General features: G+C 44.8%; 1 protein-coding gene across 3 annotated transcripts in view; it reads left to right on the top strand.

Moving 5' to 3' along the window:
• SMAD9 (SMAD family member 9) overlaps positions 1-13,899 on the top strand; it is a 69,455-nt gene that overhangs the window by 21,294 nt on the left and 34,262 nt on the right. For all 3 annotated transcript variants that reach the window (XM_084644777.1, XM_084644775.1, XM_084644776.1), the window contains one exon: positions 5,631-6,260. In XM_084644777.1, coding sequence (XP_084500903.1) covers positions 5,849-6,260 — 412 coding nt within the window. In that variant the 5' untranslated portion in view covers positions 5,631-5,848. The remainder of the gene's footprint in view (positions 1-5,630; positions 6,261-13,899) is intronic.

Raw genomic sequence — 13,899 nt, 5'->3', positions numbered from 1 at the left:
CACTGCAACTTGAGACCATTGCTCCTTGCTCAGGTTTTTGCTTTCTCTCATGAGGCTGGAATTTGGAGCAGCCCAAACTCAATAGCTGTGTATAGAGTAGAGTCTGGCTATCTGACTGCTGGGTCAGACCAAAGGTCTGTCTAGCCCAGTATCCTGTCTTCTGACAGTAGACAACGCCAGATGCTTCAAAGGGAATGAACAGAACAGGGCAATTATCAAGTAATCCATCCCCTGTTGTCTAGAAGACCCAGCATCTGGCAGTCAAAGGCCTAGGGATATCCAGAGCATGGGATTGCATCCCTGACCATCTTGACTAATACCCACTGATAGACCTATCCTCCATGAACTTATCTAATTCTTTTCTGAAACCAGTTATAGTTTTGGCCTTCACAACATACCCTGGCAACAGGTTGACTGTGCATTGTGTGAAGAAATACTTTTTGTTTGTTTTAAACCTGCTGCCTCTTCATTTCATTGGGTGACCTCTAGTTCTTGTGTTATGTGAAGAGGTAAATAACACTTTTTTTTTTCTCCACATCATTCATGATTTTATAGACCTCTATTATTTCCCCCCCTTTAGTTGTCTCTTTTCCACGCGGAACAGTTAAACACTTTTTAATCTCTCCTCATAGGGAAACTCTTCCGTACCCATAATAATTTTTGTTGCCTTTCTCTGTACCTTTTCCATTTCTAATATTAGCTTTTTTGAGATAAGGTGACGGGGTGCTGGAACAATTTGTATAGTGGGGCTGCTGAGAGCCATTGAACCAAACTGTAAACCCTGTTTATGATGGGAACCACTTCAAGCTGCTGCATCCCCAGCACTCCTAGTTCCAGCACCTATGTGGGGTGACCAGAACTGCATGCAGTATTCAAGGTGTGGAGGTACCACTGATTTATACAGTGGCATTATGATTACTGACTTATCATCTATCCCTTTCCTAATGGTTCCTAGAGAGACAAGGTAGTTGAGTTAATATCTTTTATTGGACCAACCTCTGTTGGTGAGAGAGACAAGCTTTTGCGCTACACAGAACTCTTCTCATATTAACTCACTCATCTTGTCTCTCTAATATCCTAGGACTGACACCGCTACAACACTGCATACAACTAATGGTTCCTAACATTGTTCGCTTTTTTTGACTGCTGCTGCACATTGAATGGATGTTTTCAGGAACTAATCACTCAAGAAAGAGATCTTGGAGTTATTGTGGAAACAGCTAATTTAGACTGCTTCATTTTGTATGTATAGTTGAGATTGTGTTTTCCAATATGCATTACTTTGCACTTATCAGAACTGAATTTTATCTGCCAATTTGTTGCCCACTTTTGTGAGATTCCTTTGTAACTCTTCGCAGACTACTTTGAACTTAACTGTCTTGACTAATTTTGTATTATCTGCAAACTTTGCCACCTCACTGTTTACCCCTTTTTCCAAACCATTTACGAATATGTTGAACAACACTGGTCCCAGTATAGATCCTTGGGGGATACTGCTGGTTCCTCTCTCCATTCTGAAAACTGACTATATATTCCTATCTTACCCTTTGTTTCCTATCTTTCACCGGTTACTGATCCATGAGTGGACATTCCCTCTTATTTCATGACTGCGTTGTTTGTTTAAGAGCCTTTCGTGAGGGACTTTGTCAAAAGCTTTCTGAAAGTCCAAATACACTATCACCACAGGATCACTCTAGTTCCTATGTTTGTTGACTCCCCTCAAAGAATTCTAATAGATTGGTAAGGCATGATTTCTCTTTACAAAAGCTGTCTTGACTCTTCTCCAATAAATTATATTCATCTATGTTTCGGATAATTCTGTGCTTCATTATCGTTTCAACCAATTTGCCTGGTACTGATTTCAGGCTTACTGGGCTGTAATTGCCAGTAGTGCCCCTAGAGCCTTTTTTAAAGCATCAGAATTACACGAAGCTGATTTGAGTGATAGGTTACATACCGCACTAAGTAGTTCTGCAATTTTATACTTGAGTTCCTTCAGAACTCTTGGGTGAATACCATCTGGTCCTGGAGACTTATTGGTGTTTAATTTACCAATTTGTTCCAAAACCTCCTTTATTGACATCTCAGTCTGGGACAGTTCCTCAGATTTGTCACCTAAAACAAATGGCTCAGGTGTGGGAATCTCCCTCTCATCCTCTGCAGTGAAGACTGATGCAAAGTTTTCATTTAGTTTCTCTGCAATGGCCTTGTCTTTCTTGAGTGCTCCTTTAGCACCTCAATCGTCCAGCGGCCCCACTGATTGTTTGGCAGGCTTCCTACTTCTGGTGTACTTAAAAAATTTACTATTAGTTTTTGTGTCTTTTTTTCTAATTCTTCTTCAAATTCTTATTTGGCCTGCCTAATTATACTTTTACACTTGACAGAGTTTATGCTCCTTTCTGTTTTCCTCCAGTAATATTTGACTTCCAGTTTTTAAAGGAGGTTTGTTGCCTTTAACTGCCACTTTTACTCTTTTTTTTTTTAAGCTATGGTGGCATTTTCTTTTGGGTCTTTCGTACTGTTTTTTTTTAAATTTGTGGGGTATATTTAGTTTGAACGTATATTACGGTGTTTTTTAAAAAAAAAAAAATCCATGCAGCTTGCAGGCATTTCACTCTTGTGACTGTACCTTTTAATTTCTGTTTCAACTAGCTTCCTTATTTTTGGGTAGTCCTCCTTTCTGAAGTTAAACATTACTTTGCTGGCTTCCTTTGGTATTTCTTTCCCCCCGAGGATGTTAAATTTAATTATATGATAGTTGCTATTACCGAGTGGTTCAGCTATATTCACCCTCTTGGGTCAGATCCTGTGCTCCACTTAAGACTAAATCAAGAATTGCCTCTCCCATTGTGGGTTCCAGGACTAGCTGCTCCAAGAAGCAGCCATTTAAGGTGTCTAGAAACGTTCTCTCTGCATCCCTTCCTGAGGTGACATGTTCCCAGTCAATATGGAGATAGTTGAAATCCCACATTATTATTGAGTTCTCTATTCTTATATCCTCTCTAGCCTCCCCAGACATTTCACACTCCCCATCGCCAGCCTGGTCAGGTCATCGGTAGTATATTCCTACTTCTGTACTCTTCAATTTCTATCCATAGAAATTCTATGGTACAGTTTGATTCATTTAAGCTTTTTGGTGTATTTGACTCTATGCTTTCACATACAGTGCCACTCCCCCACCAGCATAACCTACTCTGTAATTCCTATGTATTTTTGTCCCCTGGTTTTACCATGTCCTGTTGATTGTCGTCATTCCACCAAGTTTCTGTGATGCCTATTCTATCAATATCCTCGCTTAATACTAGGTTTACCCATCTGTTTAGAAGTATTTAGACTTCAGCATTTGTATACAAGCACTTATATAATTTGTCACTTTTTAGTTGTCTGCTTTCATGTGATGTAATTGAATGGGACATTTTGTCATATGACTGTTTTTTCTCTGCATTTCCTAGCTTTACTTATCAAATTCTATCCTCTTCTCTTTGCTAGGATATAGCAAATCCTTGTTAATACAGCCTCCCCTATGGTATGTCTCTGTCCAAACTGTTTGCTCCTCTGCACCTCTCAGCTTTACCCTAGCCTGTAGTTTAAAAATTCCTCTATGACCTTTTTAATTTTACATGCCAGCAATCTGGTGCCATTTTGGTTTAGGTGGAGCCCATCCTTCCTGTATAGGCTCCTCCTTTCCCAAATGTTCCACAGTTCCTAATAAACCTATAACCCTTCCTGCACCATCATCATCTTCTGCAGTTTTGCCTGTCTAACTGGCCCTACACATGGAACTGGAAGCATTTCAAAGAATGTTATCTTGGAGGTTCTGGACTTCAATATCTTACCTAGCAGCCTCAATTTGGCCTTCAGGACCTATCTCCTATCCTTCTCTATGTCATTGGTGCATACACATACCACGACCACTGGCTCCTTCCCAGCACTGCATATAAGCCTATCTAGGTGTCTCGAGATCCACAATCTTTGTACCCCGCAGGCAAGTCACCATGCGTTAGTCTTGGTCACCACAAACCCAGCTATCTATATTTCTAAAGATCAAATTCCCCATTACTAATATCAGTCTCTTCCCAATAACTGGTATTCCATCCCCGGAGAGGTATCCTCAGCACAAAAGGATACCACGACATTATCTGGAAGGAAGGTCCCAACTATGGAATCATTTCCCTCCACTCCACTTTGCTGTTCTCCTTCCCCGAGATTTTCATTCTCAACAGCACAGAGGCTGTCAGACTGGGGGTAGGACTACTCTGTTGTGTCCCGGAAACTCTCATCTGTGTTGTGCCTCTCTGTCTCCCTTAGCTTCTCTAGTTCAACCACTTTGGTCTCAAGAGCCCATACACGGTTTCTGAGGGCCATGAGCACGTTGTACCGAATGCACACATATGGTATCTGCCCACAAAGCAGGTAATAATACTTGCTACATTCAGTGCAATAAACTAGATAGCTCCCACTCTGCTGCTGGACTTTTGCCTGCATTCTTTTTATTCCTGCAGCTTTTTTTTGGTGTGTGTGTGTGGATTGTGGTGGTTTGGGTGGGGAGTGGTTTATTGGCCTAAGTTTAGAGAATGTTTGGTGGATCTGGCTCTCTGGCTCCCTCTCAGAACTCCCCTGTTTACTGCTCCTGTTTGCTTGCTCCTCTGGTCCCTTAGGCACAGGCTTTTTAAACCCCAGTTTTCCCTAAGTAGCCCCATCCCCTGGTTAATGGATCCTAAACAGATTAAGGATCAAAGCCTCATTAAGAAGCTTGTAGCCTTGCCTAGGTGATTTTAGACAGGCCTTAGGACCTGCTTCTAGGAGGTGCAGAGCATCAGTCAGTTGGAGTTGAGGGCACTCAACACTTCCTGGAAGGACCAGGCCATTTGTTTGGTAAACTGATCCAGTTGTTACACAAGTTTGGGAATTGCTGACCTAGACCAACTACAATTCACTGCTTTATCAGCTACTTGATTTTCTTTTGATAAATCATTCTGGCTTGTTGAATTCATTTATAACGTAGCACAGAGACTGGCACTATGGCATTGAAATAAGTGTGTGTGTATTTTGTGTACACAAATGTGTTTCTTCCTCCCTGTTTTCAATTCACTCATGCTGTTCATGTTTTCATGATAAATCTTTTCTCCCAGTGCTTGTCATGTACATCTGCTGGGCAAATAGGGTCATATGGGCAACAACAAAGACCACTGTGATTTGGGGCTGCATGACAAATGTCCTTTCCTCCTTGTCCACAGAGGAAAGCACTCAGGTACAGAGCCCTGTGAGGTGCCGGGTGTACAGACTCTCTTGGGCACAGGCATTGTGGTGGTCAGCTTCTTGAGGTCCTCCACCTCCCATGCTTTAAGGAAGGCCCTCAAGAAGCTGACCACCACAGGAGAACAGGAAGTGAATTCACTGGAAGCTGACTGTAAACACTAGTTAAAGTGACTAGACTCTTTGCTCAGTCTAACGTCCAAGAAATATAAAAACCAAGGGTCCAGCTTCCAGGGATAGCATTGGGCCCAAAATAGCAAACAGAGTGGAAAAAAAACACACTTTTGAACTTATTTCTCTTTTTATCTAATTTTATTAAAAACATAAGTCAGGAAATGTATTAAACCTAACTATGGATTGTGTGTTTGTTTCAGGCTTGATCAACATTTTCTTGGTATTGGGGAGAGGTCTGAGTCCCACCCAGTTGGAATGTTCTCAAACTGTGTCTAAGATTAGGAAGACTGTTATGTGGAGAAGAGACTTTCTGTGAAGGCACCTGCCCATCTGAATATTGTGAAGACTTCACCCAGGCTTTGTAAGCAGCAGAGAGATTTGTGCTTCTGTTTACACTTACACACCATCTTTGCTTCTTATGCACTCCAGCACCCCTATTAGCTCATTGTTCTCCTTCACCAGCCCAGCAGTGAAGAGACTGCTGGGCTGGAAACAAGGAGATGAAGAGGAGAAGTGGGCAGAGAAGGCTGTAGATTCCCTGGTGAAGAAACTGAAGAAGAAGAAAGGTGCTATGGAAGAACTTGAGAGGGCTCTGAGCTGTCCTGGTCAGCCTAGTAAGTGCGTCACAATCCCACGCTCCTTGGATGGGAGGCTGCAGGTGTCTCATCGCAAGGGGCTGCCCCACGTCATCTATTGCCGAGTGTGGCGTTGGCCCGATTTACAGTCTCACCATGAATTGAAACCACTGGAATGTTGCGAGTTTCCATTTGGCTCGAAGCAGAAAGAAGTTTGCATCAATCCCTACCATTACCGGCGCGTGGAGACCCCAGGTAATATATCAGCTGAAAATGATATAAATATATATATCAACTCTTTGGGTGAAATGTCTGTACTTGCTGCATCATAACAACAAAGAAGGCTCTGTTCAGCTGGAAAGATCAGCTGTCTTTTCTGCAGAAAGGGATCCCAGATCTAGCTTTTGGCCATAATTGTGATTTACTAGGGGCTCGCCTCTCCTCTGGTAAGATAGAAGGAAATCCCATTGACATGTGAGAGGAGAAGGACATCAGGAACTTGTCCAGGGTGCTGAAAGCTTTCTCCTTTGATGTATTGGGTGCTAGCTGCCCTGAGAACCTCACTAGATAATGTGTTGGCACTGTTGTGCCCATTAGCATGAAATGTAGGCACAAACGAGTCTCTCCATCCTGATTGGATCTTTGCCCAACTCTAAAAGGACAAAAGCTGACTTGCTAATCCACAGTAAATGGCCGTTTTAAAGATTAGAGTGGATCCACAGCAATGGATTAATTGTCATGAAGGTACACCAGAGATCCTAGACCTTAGATCAGTTCCTCTTAAAATACCTGCTGTCCTGCCGTTGTGAGTTTTTCAGAGCTGGGTGAACATTTATACCTACCCCCCAAGCCCCAAGTATTCATGCAACTTTAAATTTTTCTGTTGAGGGTCATCTTCAGGGTAGACTTCAACCAGGTTTGTAAATCCCTGCCCTTATCACAGGATCAATCCATTGGGTTTGTGTGGCAAAGAAACTGCTGAACAATGATTGTAAAATTGTTGAGTCCAATACTGGTCTTGTGGCAATTTACTTGTGAATAGGATTTGTAGTTAGTAACTAAACCAGGTACTGCCATTGATGATCCTCTGTCAGTCATAAACTTTGAAGTGACATTAAGATCAGATAAAATGAACTTTGGGATTTTTCTTTTATTACTGTTTCATATAATTTAAGAGAGAAAAAGGCATTTGTTAACATATATGCAACAATGGCTGCACCCCTTCCTGGTGTTCCTTACTTTAAAACTGAGCTCACTCCAAAATGGATCTGAACTGCTAAAAACATTGTTTTGTCTAAAATCTTACAGGTGAATTGATAGTTGTCTAATTTGGGTGGAAATGGTTGATTTAATGATTTACTAAAATAAGCTATTCAAATTATCTCCAAAAAGACACTAAGATAATATCCATTTTGTGTATCTTTGCCTTTGAAAGGATGTTGGCTTTATTGTCCTCTTACACTGGTGTAAATCAGGAGTAATTCCATTTATATCAGTATATTAACCACAAACAGCACAGATCTTATGATCTAGTCAATGTCTGCTAACAGCTGTTGTTCTGTGACAGTTTTGGATGCTGCTGCAGGAGCTCTGAAGTTTGTTGTCTTTGCCCTTAAGCCCAGAGGGTTAAGGGTCAGACTCTGTCAGTATTTGTTCCTGGTGCCTGGCATTCCTTTCCTTTGAACAAAATGTGACAGCTCCCAATTGTCTAGGCTGCAATCTATTTAAATAACAATTCTGGTTAGCTACAGAAAAATACAACACTCTTCATATCTAACTGTGGTTCCTGTAGGCTTGTGTGAGTTTCTTTGTGTCTTAGGAGCTAAAGAAACTAAATCTTGAATTGTTCAATAATAAACCCAGTGATAGTCTCAAAACTGCTATGCTGTATCGATCTCCACAAATGTTCTTTTTTTTTCAACTCACTCTTTCCATAAATTCCATTGTTCCCATTCTATTGTCCCTTCTCCTGAGTGACCCATTCTGTAGTCAGATCCATAATTTAAATTCAAAACCAGTGGTTTTGATTTATTCAGTGAGTTCCTCCTATCCCAAAGACGGACAGGACTCACCATGGAAGAGGGCGGAAAGGGAAAGAAGGGGCAGAAGATATCCACCAGGGAGACTAACTCTAAGCTCCAGCCTGGAACTCAAGATGCACTGACCCCTCCCTCTCTCCTCAGGCCACCTCGTCGGCTTTGTGACAGATGCTGAACAACAGAACGTAGGTTGCGTGTGGCTTCTGCCACTGCCAGCCTCCCTCCAGTGAAACTTCCCCAAGCCCACAACTGCTGGTGGAATCCAGGCAGTGACTTTGGCCCAGTGCACAGTGGGTGCTGTTAGAAAGCACCACTGTCACTTCCCCGGTTTTGAAACATCCCCTTTATTCGCAGGATTGAGGATTGGAGAAAGAGAATAATCCTTCCAATTCAGAGGAGGTGGATTGGAAGGCTAGAGTCATTTCCCCATTCTCCAGGTCAGAAGTCTGAGTTACAAATGGAATACTGCCAACCAAAAGTGCAATTTTAAAATAATGTGAAAACTGCCTGCTTTGTTATTTTTAAATGAGATTGCTCTGTGTACTGGGTGACAGACAATGGAGCTTCTAATATGCAGTGCTGCTGCAGACAGCAGAAGCACAGGTGAACTTTTGACTTGCTGTAAATGTGTTTCATTGTCCAGAAAGGAAGATGTGATAACTCCCCAGCCAGTGGGCTGCCTAAAAATCTACTCTACAATATTTGTATAGTTGTTAGCATGGAAAAGTGGCCGTGGTCCAAGAGTGAAAAGGACCCTGGGAAACTATTTGAATCCTTGTAAAGCTTAAAACTGACCATTTTCCCCCTTCACATGCTACATGTCGTTGTTACTGTAGGGTTGCCCATGATCAAGAACACAGGGAAAGTTCAGGGAAGGGGGGAATCTCATCTAGGACTGCTTTCTCAAAAGTGCAAAACTCTGCGGCCGTGCACAAGGGTCAGACCCTGAAAATGTGCTATTGTACCCAGAAGCGGATTAGGGGTGTTTGGTGCCCTGGTCTAGAGCAAGTGGGGGCCCCTCCCCACCCCTTCCACCTGCAGTCCCCCTCACCCCCCCCCTGGTGCTCCGGCCGGGGAAATGGGGCTGGGGCGCAGGGGCTTCCTCTGCCTGCAGCTCCTGGCAGGCCATGGGAGCTTGCTATGCCCTGCCCGTCCTGCACAGCTGCTGGGGAGTGGGGTTGGGGGACAGGGGCTTCCCCTGTTCCCTGGCAGGAGTGCCGGGGTGTGCATGGATGCCCCAATGTGGCAGGGCCCATGGGCATGGGCCCTGTTGGCAATCAGTGGCGGTTTAGCAACTATGTACCCTTCATTAAACAACTATATGAGGGATAAAAATGTGTGAAAATTTTGTTGTGTTTATTAGCAACTGCAGCCACAGGCACAACAGGCAGGTGCACGTGTAAGCTCTCAGAGTGCCACACAACTGTCTTCATCTGGTGCCTGGCCAGGTTTTCAGCAAGAGCTACTGCAATAGATGAGGGTGGAAGGCAATAGCCAATAAAGAACCTAGTCCAGGAGCAGCAATGGCAGGACTCAGGGGATCAGCTCATTGGTAGCCAGCTGTGCTAGGGGCACATTGTCATACTCCTGTAATGAGCAGGAGGAATAATGTACCCCCACAGGGCCAGCTACAGATATTAGACAAAAGGTGGGGCAAAGCGGTGAGTAGAGGTGAACTAGGTAAATCACTCGTGCAGACTGGGTGTGAGGGGGTCATACAGGGTTTCAGTGTCATACCTGTGGTTATCCTGTCTCCAGCATGGCAACCTCTTACAATTCAGAGAATGGCATCTGCGGGCAAAGGAGCAGGGAGAATAAGGAACCTCTGGAGATTTACTAGCCACAAACGAAAAAAACCCGCCACTCTCCTTGCCACCCCAGTAGCTTCACCCCTCTAGGCACAGTATGGCGCAGGCAGCGGAAAGATAGAGTGATGTGACAGAAGCAGTACACTGGAGAAGTGTGCCAGTCAGAGCTGGATATAACAGTTTATTGAGCTTACGAAGCTGCAAGGCTTGGAAACTCCCCTTGCCCACTTATCCTGGGCAAGTAGGAAGCCTTCCCTGGCAAGTGCCATCAGCACCTGCAGACTGTCAGGGTTCATTTAGGAAAAAAATTGTTTCTAGTCCTCATGGTGGCAAAGAAAACTTTCCAAATACAAAGAGAGCACAAGTGATGCAGTGCTAGCTTCCTAAGTCTAGACAGGCTACTGTAGTGTGAGTGCTGCTCAGGGCTTCCACAAACTACAGTAGAGTGAAACTGACCATGGCCATCCCCTTTGTGGCTGCTATAAACCCTGTGGGCCACAAGGAAACTGACAAAAGTCTGGTCAGTTTCATGGTTCTGCTTGGGGAAATTCTGAAGAGCAGGAGCATCAAGCACTGGAGCTGTTCACTGGAGAGAGAAGACTTTTAAACCCCAGCAGCTAAGGGAGAGGTTGAGCAGCAAAGACGCATCACAGTCAGGAGATTGGTGGGAGGTGGGGGACCACCAACCTGAACTCATCGCAACCAGGAGAGAGGAACAGGAAAAAATATTCCTTCTTTCCGGCAGCCAGAAGGGATTGGTGTCAGGTTGGAGGGTTCCAATTTATCGGACACATTCAGGCAAGAGGCAGATTAGACAGATGGAGTCCTAGAGTAGGACCCATGGACAGCACCCTGGTAGGAATCCCAGTGCCTTCCCAGTTTCCCAGTAATTGAGGTGATGGCTTTTCTCTTGGGCATTGCCTCTGGACAGTGAATCCCCTCCCCACTCCATCCCAACCACTTGTACTGGTTTTTAATACTCAGTCGTCAGGCTATTAGGTGTTATGCGCCAGAGGGCGGGTGGGAGTGTTCGGGGAGGCAGGAGATAGGAAAAGATTGATGGGTTAAGTTATGAAAGAGCAATATGATATTGAAAGAGATTGGAGAGGTGGCAAATGCGGAAGACAGGAGAAACAGAATAACTTGGGGGGATCTAGTGGAGACAATGTTGGGCAAGAAAAAGAGAACACAATATGAAGGGATAGAGAAGGAAAACTTAAAAACAACAGATGCTACAGACAGGAAAAGTTGCCCCCCCATTTTTCACAGAAAAGAGAGAACGAAGTGAAACTAGGAAGTGAAAGGAAGTCTAACAAAAAAGGTGACCATAAGTTTTGTTCATAAAAATTTATTAAATGGAAAATTAATTGACAATATGCTATGATTAAATACAACACACAGCTCTGTCCCTTTCCATTGCTGGGAGCATGACCTTTGGAGCAACATAGCAGTACAAGTTAATTTTCACCCTTGGACTAGAGGGCACAAAATGTTATTCCAGGCATTTAAGGTGCATTCACTGACTTTGCTATGCAGTTAGCAACCATATCTATCCAAGGGTATGTCTACACTACAAAATTAGGTCGATTTCTATAGAAGTCGATTTTTAGAAATCAGTTTTATACGGTTGACTGCGTATGTCCACACTAAGCTTGTTAAGTCAGCAGAGTGCGTCCTCACTACTGTGACTAGCATCGACTTACGGAGCGGTGCACTGTGGGTAGTGGCTGCCCATTGGAATTCTGGATTAAGCTCCCAGTGTCTGATGGGGGAAAAACATTGTCGCAGGTGGTTTTGGGTACATGTTGTCAGTCGCCCCTTCCTCCGGGAAAGCAATGGCAGACAATCGTTTTGCGCCTTTTTTTCCGTGTAGACGCCATACCATGGCAAGCATGGAGCCCGCTCAGCTCACCGTCACTGCTGCTGTTGTGTCCTGGGTGCTGCTGTCCGCAGATTGTGCAATACGACTGCTAACCATCATCCTCCACCGCTTCCGCTGCAAATCTGCTCTTCTGGTGCCATGAATCCACCTCGCAGGTCCTCTCGTCATTCTGTATAAATATCTATTCTTGTGGCATCCGTTGTCATCCATCGCTTCCACTGCAACTCTGCTCTCCTGCAGACGCCATACCACGGCAAGCATGGAGCCCGCTCAGCTCATCGCTACTGTTGTGAGCATTATAAACACCTCACATGTTATCCTGGAGTATGTGCAGAACTGGGCTAAGAGACGCTAGCACAAGGACAATTTTGATGAGGACATGGACACAGATGTTCCTGAAAACATGAACTGTGACAGTTGGGATATCACGGTGGCAGTGGGGCTGGTTGATACAGTGGAACGCCGATTCTGGGCCCAGCAAACAAGCACAGACTGGTGGGACCGCATAGTGTTACAGGTAGGGGATGATTCACAGTGGCTGCGAAACTTTCGCATGCGTAAGGCCACTTTCCTTGAATTCTGTGAACTCTTGAACTTTCCCCTGCCCTGAAGTGCAGGAATACCAAGATGAGAGCGGCCCTGACAGTTGAGAAGCGAGTGGCAGTAGCCACGTGGAAGCTTGCTACGCCTGACTGCTACCGGTCAGTCGGGAATCAATTTGGAGTGAGCAAATCTACTGTGGGGGCTGCTGTGATCCAAGTAGCCAGTGCAATCATTGACATTCTGTTGTCAAGGGTAGTGACTCTGGGAAATGTGCAGGACATAGTGGATGGCTTTGCTGCAATGGGTTTCCCTAACAGTGGTGGGGCGATAGACAGAACGCATATCCCTATCTTGGCACTGGACCACTTTGCCAACCAGTATATAAACCGCAAGGGGTACTTCTCAATGGTGGTGCAAGCGCTGGTGGATCACAAGGGACGTTTCACCGACATCAACGTGGGATGGCTGGGAAAGGTGCATGACGCTCGCATCTTTAGGAACTCCAGGCTGTTCAAGCAGCTGCAAGAAGGGACTTACTTCCCAGACCAGAAAATAACCGCTGGGGATGTTGAAATGCCAGTGGTTATCCTTGGGAACCCAGCCTACCCCTTGCTCCCATGGCTCATGAAGCCGTACACAGGCAGCCTGGACAGTAGTAAGGAGTAGTTCTACTATAGGCTGAGCAAGTGCAGAATGGTGGTAGAATGTGCCTTTGGACATTTAAAAGCTCGCTGGCGCTGTTTGCTGACTAGGTTAGACCTCAGCGCAGCCAACATTCCCATTGTATTGCTACTTACTGTGTGCTCCATAATATCTGTGAGAGTAAGGGGGAGACATTTATGGCGGGGTGGGAGGTTGAGGCAAATCGCCTGGCGTCCAATTTTGAGCAGCGAGACACCAAGGCAATTAGAAGAGCACAACAAAGCGCGCTGCGCATCAGAGACGCTTTGAAAACCAGTTTCATGACTGGCCAGGCTTTGGTGTGAGAGTTGTGTGTATTTCTCCTTGCTGCAATCCCGCCCCCTTTGTTGATTTTAATTCCCTGTAAGCCAACCACACTCCCCCCCCCTTGGAAATAAAGTAACTATTTTTTGAAACTATGCATTCTTTCTTTATTAATTAAAAAAAAAAGGGAATAACTGACAAGGTAGCTTGGGTAGGGTGGAATGGGGGAGGAGGGAAGGACAAGGCCACATTGCTTATTTTAGCCACACTACAAATCAAACTGTTTTAATGACAACCTTCTGTTGCTTGGGCCATCCTCTGGAGTGGAGTGGCTGGGTTCCTGGAGCCTCCTCCCCTGTGTTCTTGGGCGTCTGGGTGAGAAGGATATGGAACTTGGGGAGGAGGTCAGGCGTTGTACAATGGATACAGCGGGGTTCTGTGCTCTTGTTGGCTTTCCTGCACCTGCACCAGATGCTTCGTCATGTCTGTTTGCTCCCACATTAGCCTGAGCATCGCCTCCGCTCTTCGCCTCCTGCCTCTGCTCTTCACGCTCACTTAATGCTTTCCTAGCCTCTAACACTGAATGCCTCCATGCATTCAGCTGTGCCCTATCAGTGCAGGAGGACTGCATGAGCTCAGAAAACATGTCATCGTGAGTGCTTTTTTTTTTTTTTTTG

This window comes from Lepidochelys olivacea, assembly GCF_965140295.1.
Source record: "Lepidochelys olivacea isolate rLepOli2 genome assembly, chromosome: 1".
Classification (NCBI taxonomy): Eukaryota; Metazoa; Chordata; order Testudines; family Cheloniidae; genus Lepidochelys; species Lepidochelys olivacea.
Note: the sequence above shows the minus strand (reverse complement) of the source record. Positions and strands in the feature narration are given on the sequence as shown.